General features: G+C 44.1%; 1 protein-coding gene across 1 annotated transcript in view; it reads right to left on the bottom strand.

The window, feature by feature from the left end:
• Positions 1-19,935, bottom strand: part of LOC104411320 (short transient receptor potential channel 5) — a 61,106-nt gene that overhangs the window by 5,759 nt on the left and 35,412 nt on the right. Inside the window, exons 5-6 of the mRNA XM_010021717.1 lie at positions 17,093-17,415; positions 12,443-12,638 (exon numbers count right to left, since the gene is read on the bottom strand). Coding sequence (XP_010020019.1) covers positions 12,443-12,638; positions 17,093-17,415 — 519 coding nt within the window. The remainder of the gene's footprint in view (positions 1-12,442; positions 12,639-17,092; positions 17,416-19,935) is intronic.

The following is a 19,935-nucleotide window of genomic DNA, read 5'->3' as shown; positions in this document are numbered from 1 at the left end:
TAATTAAGGAATTTCTGTGGCTGGTCTGAACAAGCCTCTGTTGATGTCAGTGTCTGTAGGTGAGGTTGGTGGGTGCTGGCTTCAGCCCCACCTGTATTTACTTCTTTCTATGCAGTCTCGGTCAGTAAGTGCAACATAACGTCTCCTAAAAAACAGACTCTCTATACAAAGCTTGAAGTATCTTTTCTGATTGCTGCTGCTGTGAGGTCCCCAGGGTTTACAAACTCAGCCTGTCTCAATTACTCACCTTGATGTTCTGGGGACCTGAGCGAATCAGATGAGAGCTCCTGGCAGCAGTTTTGTGTTGGAAACACAGCAGAGACATTTCAATTTTACTGAGAATGTCTTTGTGTGCACCAGGAAACCATTTCCTTGGTTAGAGCTCTCTTTAGTGCTGTAAGCAGTGAAATCTACACACAAAACTACAGTTTTCCTAACTCTCCTCCCTGTGGTGAGTACAAGGAGTACTTCAGCAATCATTCCATACCCAATTCAAAGCTGAAGCACTCCTGAGTTACAGCCGGTATCTCCGTCATTGCAGTGGCTGTGAATGTGTCCCAGGGGACCACCAGATGTGCTCCAGGTGCTTGGAGCATCTCATAGAATCCTAGAATGGTTTGTGTTGGAAGGGACCTTAAAGCTCCTCCAGTCCCAAGCCCCTGCCATGGGCAGGGACACCTTCCACTAGAGCAGGTTGCTCCAAGCCCCTGTGTCCAACCTGGCCTTGAACACTGCCAGCCTGGACGTCCTGTGGAAGATGCTACCTGCTGTGGTGCTGCACTGGCTGCTGATTTAGAGATGGGTCACAGGACGTGGGTGCTGGAGCCTGCTCCCGGGGACATCCAGCATGGACATAACCCTGGGAGACTTCAGTAGAAGTGGGTTCCTAAGAGAGGGCAGGAGGGGGTGCGGGTGCCCTGCCCCTGCGCAGGCAGCACCCCCAAGCTCAGCAGTGTGAGCTGTGCCCTGCAGCGCTCTGCTGTGGTGAGGAGCTTCCAGCTGAGCAGCGAGGATGGGTTCCTCTGCTGTCTCGTACAACGTTCTTAGATGACAGCTCTCTGGTAACGTTTATAATAAGCTAAAGAAACACAGCCACTAATGCTGCGAGTGGGACCTTGTTGCTAGGATTTAAATCCAAGTCTGGATTTCACTATCCAGCTTCTGTTGCCCTTGTTCTCATCACCATTTCCTTTTAAGCACTGCTCATCACTGCAGCTATAAAACGCTCCCCTTCTTAAGAGGGCCAAGCCCTCAAGCTCAAAGAACACATGAACTCAGAAGCCAGCACTCAGCTTCTCTGGGAGAACAAAAGAAATGTATGACTTACTATCGCAGTGTGGATGTGTCATACTGGCCACATAATCCTCTTGCAAGTCTCTGCCATTTGAAGTGAGAATTAATCTCCCATCAAGATTTCCCCCGTGGGACTGCTGAAGCCATCTTACTGTAGCAGTTGTGAGGGTTTTCTAATTCACTCCAAGTGATGTATTCACAGATGTGCCACATTTTAAGTAATTACCTGCTACACTAATGATCCAGGATAATTCCAGCATTAATCTCCATCTTCATCTCTGGGTAGAAAATCTGTTGTTTACATTTTGTCAAATGTTTGCTAGAAAGATTTCCATCACCATCTCCTTGCTGGGCCATATGGTTTAGATCATACTTTGCCAAGTAACAGCCAGTTTCTCAGCTGGTACTGACCCAGCCAGCACAGAGCCAGACTGTTTCTGCATGAGGTGGCTTCACAAGAGGTTCACAAACCTCTTTGTGTGTTCGCTATTTCAGCTCCCATGTGTCTGGAAAGCTGATGGAGGAAAAAGCTGTTCCTTCTAGCACACAGGAGCTGAAGCACAGCGCTGTCCCATGGGAAGCCTGTGGCAAAGCAGGGCAGAGGAGCCGGATCTCATGACTCTGGAATTAGCACCTGGGGTAGTTCTGAGTTCATGTTGTGAAACGGGCTGTGGCAGCTCCCCGAGCTCTGCTGTTGCACACTGTGGTTGGCTCTGGATTAGGCTGGTGCAGAGCCATGGTACAAACACTCAGCTAAAACACAGTGCTGAGGTGATGGTAATGCTCAGCAGCCAAGCACCCCGAGATCTTCAAACGTACCCACTGTAAACCAATCACAAGATAACCAGTTTCTCAAGCTCCTCTATACGACACAGAGGTGCACTGAGAAGTGTGTTCCTGGGATGCAAATCCTCCCCCTGCCCATGAGGAAAGACTAAAGATACCCAGTGTCTTTCTAGCTGGCACAAAAAGGGCTGTGTGTGCTTTCCTTGTGTTTTATGATACAACAGTCAGTGGGCTAAGCTGGAAATCAGGCTGCTGCCTGTCAGATGCAGATATAGATGGCTGTGATGATGCCCTCGGGACCAGGCTGTCTGGCTGTGGCTGAGTGCCTTGGAAGGAGGCATAGGAAGCTTTCCAGTTGTGCCGGGAAGGCTGGCAGAAGCATTTCTACACCAGGCGTAGCAGGATTGCTCCCTGCTGCTATCCCAGGAGGTGTCAGCAGCAGCCCCATGAGATTAGGAAGTGTGTAAATTGTAGTATTTTCCTCTAGGAAGGAAGAAGGAGACAGAGTTTACCTTTAAAAGGTGCTCATCAACATACCTCATTTGCAGCCTGTGTAGAAGTCATTAATCTCTCTTTAGTATATTTCTATTTCACATGCCTTTTACAGCTTTTTGCTAAACCCAGAGCAGGAAACAGCACAGCAAATACAACAGCTTTTGGGCAGGCTAGCACAAAAAATACACCCTGGTGTGTCTGGAATAGAAAGCATTGCAGGAAGAGGGTCAGGGGAAAGTTGTGCTTTACAGAACCCAACACAGACAACTCTTGTGCAGTTTCAAAGCTGCTGACTTCGTAAGATGCGTTGGGCAAACTGGTAGTAACATCAGCAGAGCTTGGAGCCTTAATGACGAGCTCAGAGATTTGAGCAGCAAAAACCCAAGCAGACAGCTTGAGGTAAATGATGTTCAAGAGTTTTCAAAGAGGAATATGTCATAGAAAGAAAGAAAAAGTCTGTGAGAAAAATCAGGTCCCTACAAAGGCAATTAATGCCCAGGTAATTCAGCTGCAGCTGACAACAACTGACTTTGCTTTCACAGCCGGGGATGACAGACTGAAGTATAAGAACTTAATAGGATCAATCTCAAAAAGAATACAAGAAAAATTACTAGGGGAGGACAATCCAGCATTAGAAGAAGCAATTAGAACAGTGAGGGAATGAGGCAGCCAGAGAAGAGATGAAAGTAGTGCCCAGCACAGAATGACTGGGTAAAGCAAATGGAATCCTCACCATGGGAGCTGCGGTGGCCCCAGGACAGCCACGCACAGCTTTGAAGAGGAGCATGTGGCAAAGCCTGGGGAGAACCAGCCCACAGCAGATTCAAACCAGCACATACAAGGTTAAGGAGCACCCAGATGTGAGGGGAAAGGTGCCCGGAGAGCTGCAGAGCAAAGCCCACACATGGGCACTCGGTGTGGGCAAATGGGCACGGGCAGGGAGAGCTGCTCCTTGAGACCCTTTCTGCTCCAGCACAGAAAAGGATGTTTGTGAAATGGGCAGGTCCTGAAGAAATACTCATAAATAAACACCAGTGCTGGGATACAAGAAAAGTGAATTCTTAAGCCAGGATACAGGTAAAGACGTGACTTCAGAGAATTCTCCTTATCTGGTAATGGCAGACGGCAGCAGGGCCTGTAGGTGAGGGAATCAAACAGAGCACAAGGAGAAAACCACCAAAATCGGAACTTTTACACAGCAGACACTTCAGATAAGCCATCAATGGGATTGAGCCTTAAAGCTGGATGAAGATCCCAGTCATGGCAGAGCCCACAAAAGAACACATTGTAACAGGGGAAGTTAGGAAAGGCTTCCTTAATTTTGCAGTGTCCAAGGTCCAGTGCTTCAAACAGATCAAGGGAATGGCCAGTGTCAACAAGACATATAGCACAGCAACAGCATTGTGTACGGAGATGGATAAAGGACTCCAACTTTGGAGCATTGCCAAGGAGGCTTGGAAACTCGGGAATGGGGCAGGTCCCTGGTTGAGGTGGAAAAGAAAACCACTAATGGCTTGTGAATACAGAAGGTTGAGCAAAGAGCACAGGCATTCACTCTGGGGTGACACCACAGCCAGACCTCCCTGATGAGCTGCTGCTCTGCCCATTGCTTCCCAGGATGATCTCCATACTGTGAGCTGGCTCTGGGGAATCAGTTTGTTTGTACTTGGAAAATGCATGCTTTAGCATCTCTATTTATATCCTCCATGTGCAGAATATACTCATAATTAACAGTTTTATTATAGCTTGACTGCACTACATTCCACAATGCATTTAGGTTATATATATATGTCAATTACCTTTCAACTCCCACCAGCATATTGGATAGAAACAAAGATAGCTAATGAGAAGGCCAGGGAATATTTTATTTGAGAAAACACAGAACGGGGGATTGTGCTGGTTTTAGTGCAGTTAAATTATGTGAACTGACACTTTCTTTTATTTCAGTCATCCTCCAGCAAAGTTCAGGTTTTATTTTAATAGTCAAATAAATCAGAGCAGTAGGAAAGTCATGAAGACAAGCAGCTCCCTAAAAAAGCCTCAGCAGGCAGAAACAATGAAGAAGATATCTCTGAGGCTTTGTTCTTCCTGCCATCCATTCCCTCTCCTTTATCACTGTGTGAGAAGAGCCTCTTTTCATGCTGAAGGTCAGAGAGATAAGGTGCATCTGTGCTGGTAATGTTAACTACCTCCAGCCAGGTCAAAATCAAGTAACTCGCACATGGGCTGAGAAGGTGTGTCTGACCTGGAGTGCTGAGGTAGTTCCATGGCAAAAAGGAAAACATCTTCCTCTCATTTCTACCTGTGCTATTTCCAGAATGTCATCTTTTTTTCTGCAGCCTGGGATTTGTCCAGGAAGGAAGAAGTGCCTTGAAATCCATTGCTGGACTGGTGGGAGGCAGATACAGGGGAGAATCAGGTACTTCTCTGTGCCCCTCTTTATTTATTTATCCTTTTTTTTTTAGTTTCCAAGAGAAATTAGTCCCAAGAAGAAACACCCCAGTTCGGATCCACATGCGAATTCCAGATCCCAGGATCCACTCTGTGACATAAGAATGTGATATCAGCTGGGAAATGTGATGTCAACGGCAACAAAGGTATTTAAAAGTCTAACAGTTTATTTAATGCGTTATTTAGGGCCATTTGTAACTTTCAGATCTGATCTCTCATTATGAATAATCACAAACTGCATTCGATGGTCTTTGCTGCTGACTCCCGTGCTACAGAGCATCTGGTCCCATGGAGCTGACCAGGAGGGTAGCAATACAGTAAATTCCTTATTGCTCTGACCCTTGGGAGCTGTTTCATGTGTTGCTGGAATTTCCCTGAATCAAAGCTCTGCCTCCCTGTCTCTCCTTATGCTTTACAACCTTTTTGTGCACATACATACACAGCCCTTCTGTCCCTCCCTCAAGTAGCTAAATAATGAAACGACCACTCCCAAACTTCCTTAGTCAAGCCATGAAACTGTGTACGTGTGTTCAGGTACCAGATGCTTTAGTATTTTGCTCTTTTATACCTGGTTATAAGCTGCCTTTCCTCAGCAAAGCTGGACTATGTCTTGTGCTAGGTCTCTAAAGGCCATAGCACCAGTGGGAGAAGCAGGAGCCCAGCACCTCTGGAAGTCATCCTGCTTGTACAGTCACTTAATGCAGTGCCTGAGCTGAGCTGCCAAAAATTGAATAATTGCTGAAAAGTCTTTGTTCACAGCCCAATCATTTAAATATCTCCTTGAGCCAAAAGAAAGGGACCCATTAGAAATGTATGAGATTGCTCAAGCGTCCAAGTGAATCCTGAGCCGTGCAGATAGCACTGATTCAGGAGACGAAGCTGACTCTGAAAGCAGGGTCTGAGCTGAGCAGCTGCAGAAGCCAGACCAGAGGACAGAAATGCAGCCCAGGAGCCACAGCACAGCATCCAGGTTATCAGACGTATTCCTGTTTACTTGCACGGAGTTGTATGTTTCCTGTTTCACCTGTAATAAAATCAGCATCAACTTACTTGCTAGATCGCAGTGTGTTGAAAAGGAAATCTGTGAAGCACTGGCATCTAAACAGTCACGTTTCAGGGGATTCTTAATATAGCTGTTCCCATTGCTCCGCATCAGGTGAAAGCTCTTCCCAGACAAATCCCTTTTAGTTTTTCACTGCTTTTTCCTCAGCAGTTTTTTTCCTTTATCTTTCACTTTTCCTCTTTTCTTCTGCCTTTTTAGCTAAAGTCCCCTTCATGCAGAAGCACAAGATAATGCTAATTGAGCTTGTCAGGCCTAAATAAAAGATGGGATAATGCAGGGGGCTGCAACCTATGTGGTTCCATCTGCATACTTCAACTCCTGTCATGTAGCAAGAGCAAACCTTGCTGTGCTGCTTTGCACGTAATGGGCAGAGAATTATTGACCTGTCATGCGGGGCACTGATGTGTTAACTACACCACAGAAAACAGAACCCACCTGTGTAAATGCCAGCAAATTCCCTGTAATATCTTAAATCAGACAGAGGTCATCTGCAGATTGCAAACTTGTCTTGTTTTTTACCTAAAGGTAATGGTTTTGCTCCTCTGTATAAGTCTTGAGGTGGTTTGGCCATGGTGGTACAGAGGGTCAGGTAAATACCTGGGTTTTCAAAGATTAAAAACAACAGACAGGATTAACCTTCTGATCCTGCTGACAATACTCTCATGAGCAGGGGTTTGCAGGATTGGGCCCTAGGATGGAGAATTAGTTTTGTCTAGTCTAACAGCAGAAGAAAGATGCTGCATGTGAAGTCAGAGCACATCGAGTGCTTCCATTTAGAGGCTCTGCAAACACCAGATGAATATTAACAACTTGATTCAAGTCCATGGGTTATATGTAATTAGACCAAAGCCAGCAAAAAGACAAACAGTTCTACACCTTCAAATGAATACTTGAGCTTGCTAACAAAAAGTAATTAAGCTGCCTGCCAGTCTAGAGCAAGGCTTGGGGCTAATTTCACACACAGGCCACTAGCTATATGGTAGCATCCTGGCACACTGCTGCTCCAATGTTTTTCCCTTCGCTTTCAAATGAAAAGCTGCTGGGGGTCCCCTGCATCCAGTCACAAGCCACAGAGAGAGCATCCAGCCTTGGGAATCGATCCCACTCCTCTAAAGATGCACTGCAGCTACTCAGGAGGGAACTGGAGAGCAGGGGTCCAGCGTTTCTTGACACGTATCACACTCCATGGGGAGGTGTAACAGAAATGTGCCCGTCCAAATGTCACAAAAGGCCTCGAGTAAGTTCAGGAGAGCTTGTGATCTCAATTAATTATTTCTGATGACACGGATGAGTTCTGGGAGCGCAGTAATTGAGATTTGGGTAATTACAGCTGCATTGTAGAATGAAGCAAAGACTTGAGCGTATTACCTGCGCTAGCTCTGCTCGTGGGCAGGGACCAGCAGGATGCGTGTGGTGGTCAGCTGAAGTCCCAAGGGCCATAAAACTGGGGGACAAACAGTGGTATTTCACTCAGCCAGCAAACCAAAGAACCATTTAATCTCCTTTCCAGAGCCTAGCTGTTTTGCTACATCATAGAAACTTCAAGACACATTAATCCCAGCTCATACTGGCAACAGGAGTGTAATAAGAGCATAATTTCATTTCCTGCTGTATGGCAGAGTTAAAAAACAAATGCATCTCAATTTCTGCTAAAAAATTAAAATGAATGGTTCTGAGGGCATGTGAGATGAACACCTTCCTGATGCTTTGTAAGAGCTTTGATTTGAGCCCAGGCTTTGGAGCTGGCCTTACCTCTATAGGGGGACTATCTACCACCATAATCCTGCCACAGGCACAGGAGCTGTTGAGCTGTGTATCTTGAACTAAGTTTATGGATACATAAAATTCTTCCTTGGCAAAGCCACCAAGTAATAACCGTGCAGGTCATGCAAGCGGAGGAGGTGCAACACTTTTTTGACAGTCCTAAGGGTCATAGATCACATTGGGGAAGGGAATTTCTGCTGCTGTTGTGAATTAAACTGGGTAGCAATTACTGAGGCAGTACAGAAAACTGGAGGAATTCTTGTTCTTCGTAGAAGAAGAAAAGCTTGATACTACTACCTGGGGGCAATCCAGTTATCTTAGAAACAATGTAAAAGGGAGCTGAAAAATCTTTATATTCCTCTGTGCTTTCATTTTTAAGTTCTCTACTATGCAAAATTCCATGTACAACATCCCTGCACTCACAGTCAAAATCTCCTGAAAGCAGTCACTTATTTTTAGCTGCACATACCAACTGTTTCTGTTTACTGCACCGTTTTTGTTTTGCTACACAAAGTATTTACCATTCTCATTCCTGCCCTCCACAATATGTGCTCATCCAATCTATCTCATGGCATCGTTTAAAACTACACTTCCACTTTGGTGTCCAAGACCCTAATTTCTCCAATCTTAACATTGGCAACTGTGTTTCGGCTTGATCATACACTCCCAGAGAATACACTTGAAAATATATATATATATATATTGCAGTCACAGCTGAGATGAACTAGTTGAAATAACAGACATGCAAACCAACAGGAGGATCCAGAATTTCATAACTTAATACATATTGCTAGAGTGAAGTCATTCCAACATCACACATACACCGTGTATTGCACACGTGAAGCTGTAACACCTCCACTTTCACTCACAGTAGTTAGGGGTCATTTTTCTCAGACCCACTTTGCTTTCCCTGAGCTATTAAAGCATTGTTGTACTTTCCTAAAGCACCTGAAAGCTCCATCCAAGATGCTCAAATCTCTCCTTAATATGTCAGTGGGATGCCTTATGCTGCAGTGCTGTTGTGCGCCACTTATCGCTCGAACTCACCCGGAACTCGGATTAGGAGTTCACAGCCCTACAGTTCTCCTCCTGCAGATGGGTCTTAGTTGCTGTTCCTCAATCGATCTTGCTTCCCATTGCTCCTGCAGCTGCAGTCAGAACTGTTGGTACAGTTCCAGGGACTAATTCCTGCATGACTTCCCAGAGCATCACAGATGTGTCCATAAGGAACATGCTTTCAGATGGCAGATTGCTAATTCCCTGCAAAACGTGCCTGCACCCGTGGTCCCCCAGTAACACCCACTACCACATCACTTTGAAGAGATTACAAACTGGCAGAAGGATTGTGTAACTATTAACAAGCAAGTGGCATTCCTATGAGAAACAGCCTGTCAATCACATCAAGTGTCCTCATTACCCACTCTGCTGCTTTGGGCCACTTACGAATGATGGAGTCACCTGGCTACTCTCAGCTAAGCTCCATTGTCCTTCTTCTTGCCATCATGACATATCCCTCTGCTGTTAATTGGGTGATGGTATTTCTGTCACGTCTGGAAGGTATTGAGATGAGGACCCGGCAGTGCATCACATCCAGTCACATTGTGTGCTGCTTGCATAGAACATTCTGATCCTCGAGTAATGACACGGCACAAAGTGGATGGAAATGCTGGTGTACGTTTGGATTTTGTTTGCTTTGGCAGTGAAACATTGTGCCTGCTGCAACCAGTTTGGCAAAAGAGAAAAATGGGCTGCATGAAAAGAAATCAATATTGAAACTGCCTCGGGGTACCCCTCGAAAAATGCCTTTATTGAAGTCTGAAACAGCTTAGTAAAAAACCCCAACAAAATTATGGCAGAGAAATTCTCCTCCTGTGTGCGTGAGGAATCGTTCGAAGCTGGGTGGAGGTTTCACTCTTTGCTTGCCTTGCTCTGCCTTCCGCAGGAACCCTGTGGTTTCATGGTGTGTACCTACAGTGCTTAATTAACTACCAAGCCCTAACCCCCACACTGGGGAGACACAATGAAGAGTGGAGAAATACACAGCAGAATGTGTAGTTATATTTATATATCTATATTAATGTATATATACGAGACAATGGAGAAAAGCTAACTTGATGAGTAACTGCTACAAATGCATTAATGTATTTGTCCCAGGAAAAGAGCAGGGGAGAAAGACTGCGTCGCAGCAGTGCCACCAGCTCATTAACAAGTGGAATTAATTAAGATGTCCTGATCACTCCACTGCAGGGAAATCAACAGCAGAGATGCGCTCTCATCCCTGGTGTCTAGCTCATTCTGTTTCTCTGCAGAGCCCTGCACATGGCACAAGGTTACCTATTAAAGTATTTGAGAAGACCTCCACCCCACTCCAAAAGCTTCATGGTCCTTTCCCCTTCTCCCTCCCTGGAACACTGTCATTCCATGTGTATTCAGTGTAATATAAATACCAGGAGGAAGAAATGCCCAGTCTAGCAACCAGTCTACTGTGATTCAGAAAGGGGTAGAGCTGATTACAGGAGGTTAAAAACTGACCCTCAGTTGTAAAGCTCAACATTTATTAATGAGTTGTTTTCTTCAGGGAGGAGATTAATTGATGCTTGTCACATGAAGAAAACTCATCCCCGAGAGAATGCCGTGAGCATGCACAAATATTAGCTTCAAAAACCAAGCTGCATGAGAAGGGGCTGGAAGTGACTGCTCTTGCCTTCACAAGAAATGTCACTGCTCTCAGCAGCCATTGCAACATGACAGCTTAAGTGACAAAGAATATCCTGTAGCATTTTCACTGTCCTTCCTCTGAGTAAGGACTCATGCTGCACACTGAATTGGGTGTTAAGCCCAAGTTTATCTGGTGAGTTCAGTCCTTCACCTTCAGGCCTCTCACAAACATACTTTCTAATCTAGCAATTCACTGTTCCCAACTGCTCCAAAACCATTAATACAAGTCCTGCTCTGGACCATTCACTTCAGTTAATTGTTATGATGGGTCTCTAAGTCATGTGGAGTGGTTTGTAATGTGTCCCTGCACCACTCAGATTATTCAGGGAAAAGAATGATGAGTGGTTTGTGTCCCAGTGACTAGCAAATACTGCTATTCTTATGCCAATCTTAGGTTTGGGCTTTGTGTCAGTGACAAGCCTATTTGATGATAATAAAGGTAGGGGAATGGGAGAAAATGGCCAAGGAGAGCATCTTTGTTTCCTGCCCCTCATTCCAGTCTCCCTGGAATGTGAGGAGTAGCACTGAACAAAGAGAAAGCACTTGAAGCATTGAAACAGACTGATAAAGCACTGATGCTTTGTGATAAGCTGCTTTTCTGCTTGTTTGGAAGGTCAATGGTCCAGTTTTTCTCATACTTTTTAATGTGATAAAGATCAGGTGTCCAAAAGTACCACTGATTTGACTGGGTCTGTGCTCAGTTTGACCAGATAACTAAATTTATAAGCCACTTGAAACAGCAGTTGTGGAACCTGTTCAAGCAGACAACTCAATACCCTCTGTGTGCTTTATCCAGGAAAGGAGCTCACCCATACACTTCCCCAGAGATTTGTCCAGGAAGTTGGGAATGAAAATAGTAGGAGAGCTGGTGCTGGCTCTTTTTTTCTCTGTTTTATCCTATATTCTAAAGTAAATCCAAGAGCAGAGAAGCAAGTCTCTGTGCTGCCTGTACTCCTGAGTGAGCAGCTGAGGAGACAACTTTCCCAACCCCTGTTTCTGTTCACAGATATGTAACACTTCATCATCTCACTAGCTCTAAACCCATCACGTTAGGCACCAGAACCCGAAAGTAAGTGCCCACTGATTTACCTTAAGTACTGTGCACTCAAGATTTAGCTTCCTTCCATACTGTGTCTGTGCAGTTTACCTGAAGAGCCTTAAAATGCAGAGCCACGCTGCTGCAGTTTTCAATCTGTTGACAAATTTAATCATCAATGTACAGATTGGCTTTTAGGAACACAGAATGAGATTACAGTAGAGAGACCAGTTTTGAACATTCCGATGAAGATGAAGTCTGAAACTGGCTCTACAGCCAACTGGCAGCTCAGATCCATCCTGCACTGAGGTTACTCAGAGATTATGGGTCTAAGTGTGTCAGCTGCCAGGAGACTGGCTGGTGTTACAGATGGGAATGATCTAATTTCAGTGGGAAGACTGTGAAATAACAAATTACAGGACTGGGCTCCTGACACATTCTCAACTGAGAGAACAGTAACAGGAGAGAGGGAAAAAAAATAGCACCCCAAGTTAAACCCAAACATCAGGAAGCAGTGGGAAGGCTTCCCTTTATATACCCTCTCTGCTACCAAGTAAATCAGCTGCTCATGACAAAGGGACCAGTGAGGTGACTCTGCAAGACAAGGGCAGATCACAGTTGATAAGCCTTTTCCAGCTAAGTAGCATTACAAACTGAACAAAACCTCCTCCGCAAGCATGGTTTAGGCTAGTGAGGAGAAATCCCAACTATCTGCTGTCAAAAACTGGGGGCAGCAGCCTCCAGCATCCCAGAAGATACACACTTGCTGTAAGCCAAACAGACGAGGCACAGGGGAGAAAAATAAAAGCAAAGAGAAGGAGAATGAGATAACTTACAGCAATGAGCTGGTAGGAGTTGTTCATCATGGCTATGAGCATGTTCAGCAGCACGACGAGGGAGATGACGTTGTAGGTCCCAAACATAGTGGCCCCAACAAATTCTGTGAACTCATGTCTGGCTTTCACGTTGGTGACGTAGAGATTGAGCAGACCAAACACAGACCAGAAGAGTGACTGGAGGGTCTCGAAAAGTCTGCGAATAAAAACAGCTTTTTTACTTGGCTACCTGGCTTTGGGAATGGAAAAAAATGCCTGGTTCAGGTGGCGGAGAACACAAAGACATCAGGAGCCTGGGGCACCCCAGAGTGGCTGCTCAGTACAGCCATTCATTCTCCCTGGGGACAGTCCCCTCTCCAGCCACAGTGACCCACTGGCCAATGCATGTGAGAGCTGTGTCACATCAACATTTGCCACTTGTCCAACAACCTGCCTCTATCCTTGTGAGATGCAGAGAGCCTGACTGCCCTGAAGGAACCCAAGGTTCCCTTCCACACTTTATACACATGGAAAGAACAGCCACAATATATTCCCTCTAATTAGAATTGCTGTGCTGTGGTACTGCTGTTATCTATAGATACGAACTCTCCTGTTTAATCAGTGCCTGCATCATTAACAGATCTGCAGACTAAATGTTCAGGGAACCCACCCCCAAGTACAGCCTGACCGTAGTAGTTAAATAGCGCACAACAACAACGTACCACGAGGTAGGAGATGTGAGAAATCACACTGACTTGCACTTTTTGCTCTAATACAGGCTGAGAGCTTGCAATTACTTTGGCTGCAAGTGAGTCACTAAGACCCTGTCAGTTTGCAGTGCATGAGGCCAAAAATGCTGGTCTCTGTGGCTTGTTTGTGCAGCAGCTCCCACCACCACAGCACAGTGCCCACAACACTGCAAGAATTGATCAGTAATGAGTCTGATCAGAAATGACTCAGATGAGAGTCATCACTTCAATTCAGCTCAAGAGGTTTTTCTTCTTTTGAAGTCTTCCTTCCATAGATGAACCAGACCTGACCTCACTGTGCTTTACAGCTGATGAGATCATCCCAGGTCTTTATTTGCTTCAGCCAGAGACAAGTGACCTTTCGCAATCACGTCAAATACATAATCAGCAATCTAAATAATTGCTCTATTTGAGTATCTTTGTTCTGGCTTTCCAGAATATGGCACTTATACAATCAAAAAAAGACATTTATATTCCTGTTTAAGAGTTTCCATTTTGGCCTGAGGTCAGTAGGTATTTTCAAATGCTTCTACTAGAAAAATCAATACAAATAATTCAGATACTTTACTTGCCATACCAGGAACCAGTACCCCAGGTTTCTGCTCCACAGGTGCCCCCCGTGCTTTATATGGAGGTTTAGTTTCTTTATATTTTGTGGACATATCTTATGTTTTTTATTGGCCAAAATGATAAATGCTCTTCAAAGCAAAAATGCTTTCTCCCAACAGTCAGGCTGTTTGTTAGATTCATTAAATAAGTAAGGTGATAAAATAAGAATGCTAAACCTTCCCCTGCTAAAAATGGGGGAGTGCCTGCTATCTTTTACCTTACTTTAACTACCAGCAGTAGAAGTACTGATCAGGCTGTAGACTCAGGGGAGACAAAGGTTCCTGCCCTGAAATCTGAAAGCAGCCTTTGAAGCGATCAGTGCATTGCTCTGATTGATTCACAGTATTAACCAGGAGTATAGTTTGACCACAGACTAAGGCCAATATATTTACATGTGGACACGTAGTCCCCTTTGAAAAAGACAGTAACTGGTTTCTGCACCTCTGCAGAGAAGGCTTAGTTACTGTCTCAGTTACTGTCTTAGTTACTGTCAGTGTTCAATGGCAGGTCAGAACCATGATCTCTTTCCACATTAAGTGTTCCAGGTGGGGCTCACGCTACGTGGGAGAAGCAGCTTTAAAAAGGGAATTTTGTTAATTGTGAATGAGAGACAACCCCTCTTGATGAGTACATCTTGGATCTTAAGCAAACTGGATAAATCCAAAAGCTCCACCATCTCTCCACAGAGGCAAGTGCCCCTCTGCTGCAGGAACCCTCCTGCAGCCCCTGGGGAAACAGCCCCGGACATCAGCGTGACCCTCCAGTGAGCATGACAGAGCAGACAGTGAGGTGTGACTTCCTCCATCCCTTCCTCCTCTTCCTCCTCTTCCTCTCCCTCCTCCAGTTGCCAGAATCACAGTGACAAACACATTTTCAAATTGCCTAAGCTTTCGAAGGTGAGGCTGAAGCATAGAACCTTAAATTATTCATGACTTCCCCTCATTGCTGTCACAAAGGAATATTACTTTTCCATGATCTGTGTTTGCAATGCAGAAAATTTCCTCACCAAGAAAATATTAAACCCATCCTTTGGGACTAATAGGAAATAATGCACCAATAAATAGGTGTCACATTTTAAACAAGCTGTGCAAACACGAGTGGCGTCCTGCTTTTCCGCCCCTTAGGAAATTAGGTCTTATTGTGTGAGTGCCTAGAAATGCTGGCAGGAATCAAAGGGTACTGATTGAAAGCTTTTTACGTTTATTCTTTCATTAGGGATGAACTATGAGCAAACTTGAGGTACCACCAGCTCTGACTTGAACTCACTCCAGCCCAACAGTATAATGTTCCGTTTTGCAGGTTGCTTGTTCTTAGCCAGTCCCCCATGCTGTGCATCTGCTCAGGGGCCAAGTGTCAGCTTGTACTGGGGGTGTTAATAACGACTATTTAAACTTTTAAGAACACGTTAAATAAATTTCTTAAGCAAGTCTCAAACAAAAAGCAACTGCAGAGCATTCTGTCCCCTGCCAGGAGACCTCGGTCCTAATGGATCCCCTCCCACTGCGATTTTGTTTTACACAAGCCTCTGCCATAAAGGCTGAGCCCCCTCAATTTCCTTTTTGTGCTACATTCTCCTTGGCAGGGGGTTTAAACTAAATGTTAGGGTGGGAGAAATTTGGTCTGTATTTAAGCTGATCCACACACTTTCTGTTAAGTGGTTCTGTATCATTGCTAGTTCCCAAGATACTACACCTTCTTACAGGCTTCAAGTGCTTTTTTGTTTCCCCACTGACTCAAAGCTCTTTTTCTTCAGTCAAATCCTGCTGTTGTTTTCTCCACTAACCTGCTGACAGTGAAATATGTAAAACAACTGGTTTGCAACGGAGACAGGCCCAAACCAGAACGCAGAACGGAGCACATCTGCTCACCCTAGCTCCAGGGGAAGGCAGGCTCTAGTCCTGAACTCGGTGGGTTTGACCCTTCCTGTGCTTTGCCATTTAACAAACACTGTGCTCGCCTAACGTTTCTTCCTCTGGCTGCTGCATCAATATGGACATACACCAAGGAATAGTACTTGTTATTTAATTCTTTTGCAAGGGCAGCACAACACATTTCTGGGGCATGGGAAGCAATTAACATACAAAAAAGACTGAAGTCTTTAATTCTGTTTTTCATTAGCACAGTGCAGTTCCATTCACTTCCTCCAGATAGATGTGGGTTTCACGAGAAAATTAATCAAGCCTGTGGTGCTCCTGTCTGCAGTGGAAAACAGCAGCATGTCTGGTCTATCAAGTCATGATGCTCTTGTAAGGCTGGACTCTACCCTGTGAAAATCCCCTGCTTTTTTTAAGCAGGGAGCCCACGGGACAGTGTTGGAGCCTTTCCTCTCCCAGCCTCATCCTGTCGCCTCAGCCATCATCTGCTTTTGGTAACAGCGCAAATATGTCACAAGTCCCTTCTTAACCTCAAGCCTTCAGCTGAGGAAGGGTGGAAAATTATTGGGCATTATGACAAGTTTTACTTAATTTAGCATAACGTGGTGGACAATAGTTCTGTTTTGCTTGTTTGCAGGGCGTAGGCCTTTTTCTAGACAGTGCTTTATTTATTTCTCTTCCCATTGTGCTTTAAGTACTGTGCAAGCAGCAAGAACAATGGCACAGGGGCTGATTATTATAATTATTTCCACTATTAGTAATTAAAACAAATACATCAGAAAGACAATTCATGTTATTTTTCAGCATGTGCTATCTCTTTCAGCCCTGCCAGCTGTCACCACAGCAACTTCCATGCCAACATCTCAGTAAAGTACCAGCATTTCCAGCAAAAAGGGGTTTGCTGAGATTTTAGTCTCACCCCACTGCAAGGAAATCAGAGAAACCTGCAACATCATGTGTGCATAAAAATGGCCTAGGTGAGACTGATGTTGGTTTTGCTGTATCATGTTATTTATTAATACCTTTTCTCACAGGTTTATCCCTTGTTTGCTACATTTTGTTTAGCTTCCCCTCCTTTCCTCTGAATCAGATGAAACAACTACTATGGCAAAAGTATTCTTGCTTTCTGAAATACACTGGGTTTGTACATAGCCATAATAAAATGTAAGTTTCAGGATTATGTAGGGTGACACTTTCATCCAGAACTAAAACAACATCTCCCACTTCCAGACATAAGTGAGAGTCTTTCTGACAGCAAAGCTCAGCAGAGTGTCTGCCCCAGTTAACTCACACCTTTCCTTCAGTCAACCAGCTCACCTGGTACTTGCTAATGAATACATAAGGGCACTGTCAGTGCAATGACAGACAATAGGCAAAGGCAGGTAACACAGGGGACAGTGGAAGTCAACCTTAAGAACAGAAAGGAAAGGACATCTTACGTGGAGAAGGCATTGTTCTGTTTCTCACATCGGATCCCCTTGCAGTTGTTGGGTTCCTCCGAGGCACTGGTCTCATAGTAAAAATAAAGCTGGTTCAGTCCATTGGCAAAAGCCAGAAGCACCAGACAGTAGATAAAAAGGAATTTAAGGATGTCCAGCAGCATGCGTCCCAGAGAAATCTGCAAGGGTCCCAGGTGTGAATTTGCTGTAAACAGGGATATGAGACGCAAGGAACTTAAGATGTTGGATATTGCAAAGAGGGCTTCTGCAATGAGAGTCGGGTGCCACATCTCCCACTCCTCCCTCGGACGAGAACCATTATACTGAAAGAAATAATAAGGGTATAAAAGTGAATTATGTTGCAATTACTCTCCGATAACTTATAAAGACACATCTGCTAATACTAATGTTTCACATGTAAATATTACCCGGGTACTGGTAACATGAGAAGTCGTTTTAGACTCTTCAGAGGCTTCTGGAACATTGGCTGTTCTTAGCCTAAATTTAGAAAACAAGGCTTTTGAATTTTGAGTCATTGTTTGCAGGTTCCTCAGGTCCATGGGTTCACACAGTACAGGCTTAGGTCATACATTTCCAATTACCTTTTCTTTCTTACTGTTCCTAAATACATTGCACATTGAAAACACTGCACATTCCTGGAAGAATCTAGGGGAGGGAGGAGGGAAGAATGAAAGCAACGAACTGGTGAGCCTAAGAAATGGATGCGTTCCTTCCCTAGTAATCTCAAACCCCTGCCAGCAGCCCAGAAACAAAATACTTTCTTCAAATTAATTTTCTTATTAGTTAATTTGTCATGGCAATTTTAGGAGAGTTGCTAAAGCACAGGTCCTAATTACAGCTGAAGCACTGGATACATTTGAGTGCATCAATTATAACATTAACTTGGTGCGTAATGCAACTGTAGAAGCAGAAGCATCTTCTGAGCAAAGAGCAGCCAGATGCAAATAGGTTACACGAAAGAGCTGGTTGTATAAATGTTAACTACTCTGGCTTAACTACGCTGGCACAACAGAATGGAGTCAAAGACATTTTAATGTCAAAGAATAATTGTCCTTTTAACATTTGTCTCTGCTTATTTCACATGTATAAAGAGGCAAAAATGTACTTGGAATATATAGCTAATGGTGTAGCCAGTGTGTTTAGGACTCCTAAAATAATTTTTGTGGCTCTTAAAAAAGCAATGGTATCAGAGACAGATGAATTTGGGGGACTTTTCTATTTAAATCTGAAGGTCCAATATATGAGCTCACAATTTTTTCCAAGGACACAGCTAAAAGTAAGTTGGTATTTCAAACAATTCCTCTGTACGGTGGAGCTGAGACATGATACAAAGGCATTTCAGCATGACCTCTGATTGCTTCTGACATTTCCATAGTGTTCTTTATTACATGAACATCATGACCTGCGCCTGTTACCTTGATTTGAAGATGGGTCTTAAAATGTTTACAAACAGGCAGACATGTTAAGTTTTTGCCAGTGTCCAGCACTGGGGGTGGGTGGTTGGGACTGGAAAGTCTCCCCTGCATAGAGAGCAGATTTGTACAGTTGTGTGCAATTCTCTTCTGCATGATGCCTGGACACAGCAGCCCGAGGGCTCTCTGCTAGGGCTTAGCATAGACTGCATGTAAAGGTATGTGAAAAGGTCGTCTTCATCTCACATCTATTTTTAAAGCAACTTGTTAGTGTTGAATACTGGCCCTGATGATATACCCCTGCTTGGAAATCAGTAGACTCTTCAGAGCACCCTAGCCATCATAGAGTGAAGATTTCAGAGGTATCTAATGAAGCTGGGTGTCTAGGAAGGCTGGTGTTGTTTGGGTTGGGCATCACAAGATGAAACACAGCAGAGATGTATACAGAATAGCACAAGTAAGTTACACCAGGCAGTCACATTTACCCTTCCTCATTACATGATAATTCAACAGAGCAAATGAAAACTGATTAAGAAAATATTTTTACCCTATAATTAGACTGAAGGTTTCATTGGTATTGGACAATATTAGGGTCAGGTCTTGGAACCAGTCAAATCAAGACAAGAAAAAGTCTCCACATAAAAGCAAGGATGGAAAACATCAGTGTCAGTTTGCAATTTATTTTTCTGATATTTGGCAGAAATCTAAATGTCCATGTAATCCTTTGAAGTTCTAAGAAGTGTTAGAATATGGTATATTGGCATATATCCCAGCATTTTCCAGCTCGGGGCTGTTCTATAAATAACAAAAACCTTTACAAGTCATGTTGCAAAAGGTTCTGAAGCCATTATCACTGTTATACATCCTCATGTTTCAGAGCATCCTGCAACCTCTAAGTGACATAGGTCAGAAGGGAACTTCTGTGAGCATGCTGTTCCTGAACTACTCATGTAGGAGATTTTATGCACCTCTCAGAATTGTCTGACATTGGAGCAGACCTTAGATCAGCCAGGTTTAATCCAAGAGGGTCTGATCTGTACTCAGAGACAGATATATTCCTTTTGTGTGCTGGCATACGTGTCTTTGTAGTCAGCCTGTAAGTTTCTGTAGTTCTTACAGAGTATACAAACAAAGCTGTACTTCCTTTGTACGTGTGCTTCGGCTACGAGTTTAAATCTCAGTATGTGACTGTGTAAGTCTATGGATGCACAGCTCTTCTAGTAATTTGTGTGTGAGAAAGAACAAGATTGTTAACATTTTAAGATGTTTGTGAATCTCACCACTCACAGCATTATTTTTTTGGTATTGCTCTCAGTTTAAAGGCCAACCTTTCAAGTCTGTAATTTCCTCCCTGGTTCTGCATCTTGGGAGAAAAAGATGTAATCTCTTCCTGCTTTGATGCTGTTACAG

This window comes from Nestor notabilis, unplaced genomic scaffold (genome assembly GCF_000696875.1).
Source record: "Nestor notabilis isolate BGI_N333 unplaced genomic scaffold, ASM69687v1 scaffold24110, whole genome shotgun sequence".
NCBI classification, from domain to species: domain Eukaryota; kingdom Metazoa; phylum Chordata; class Aves; order Psittaciformes; family Psittacidae; genus Nestor; species Nestor notabilis.
The sequence above is the reverse complement of the archived record's forward strand: the minus strand, read 5'-3'. Positions and strand labels throughout refer to the sequence as shown.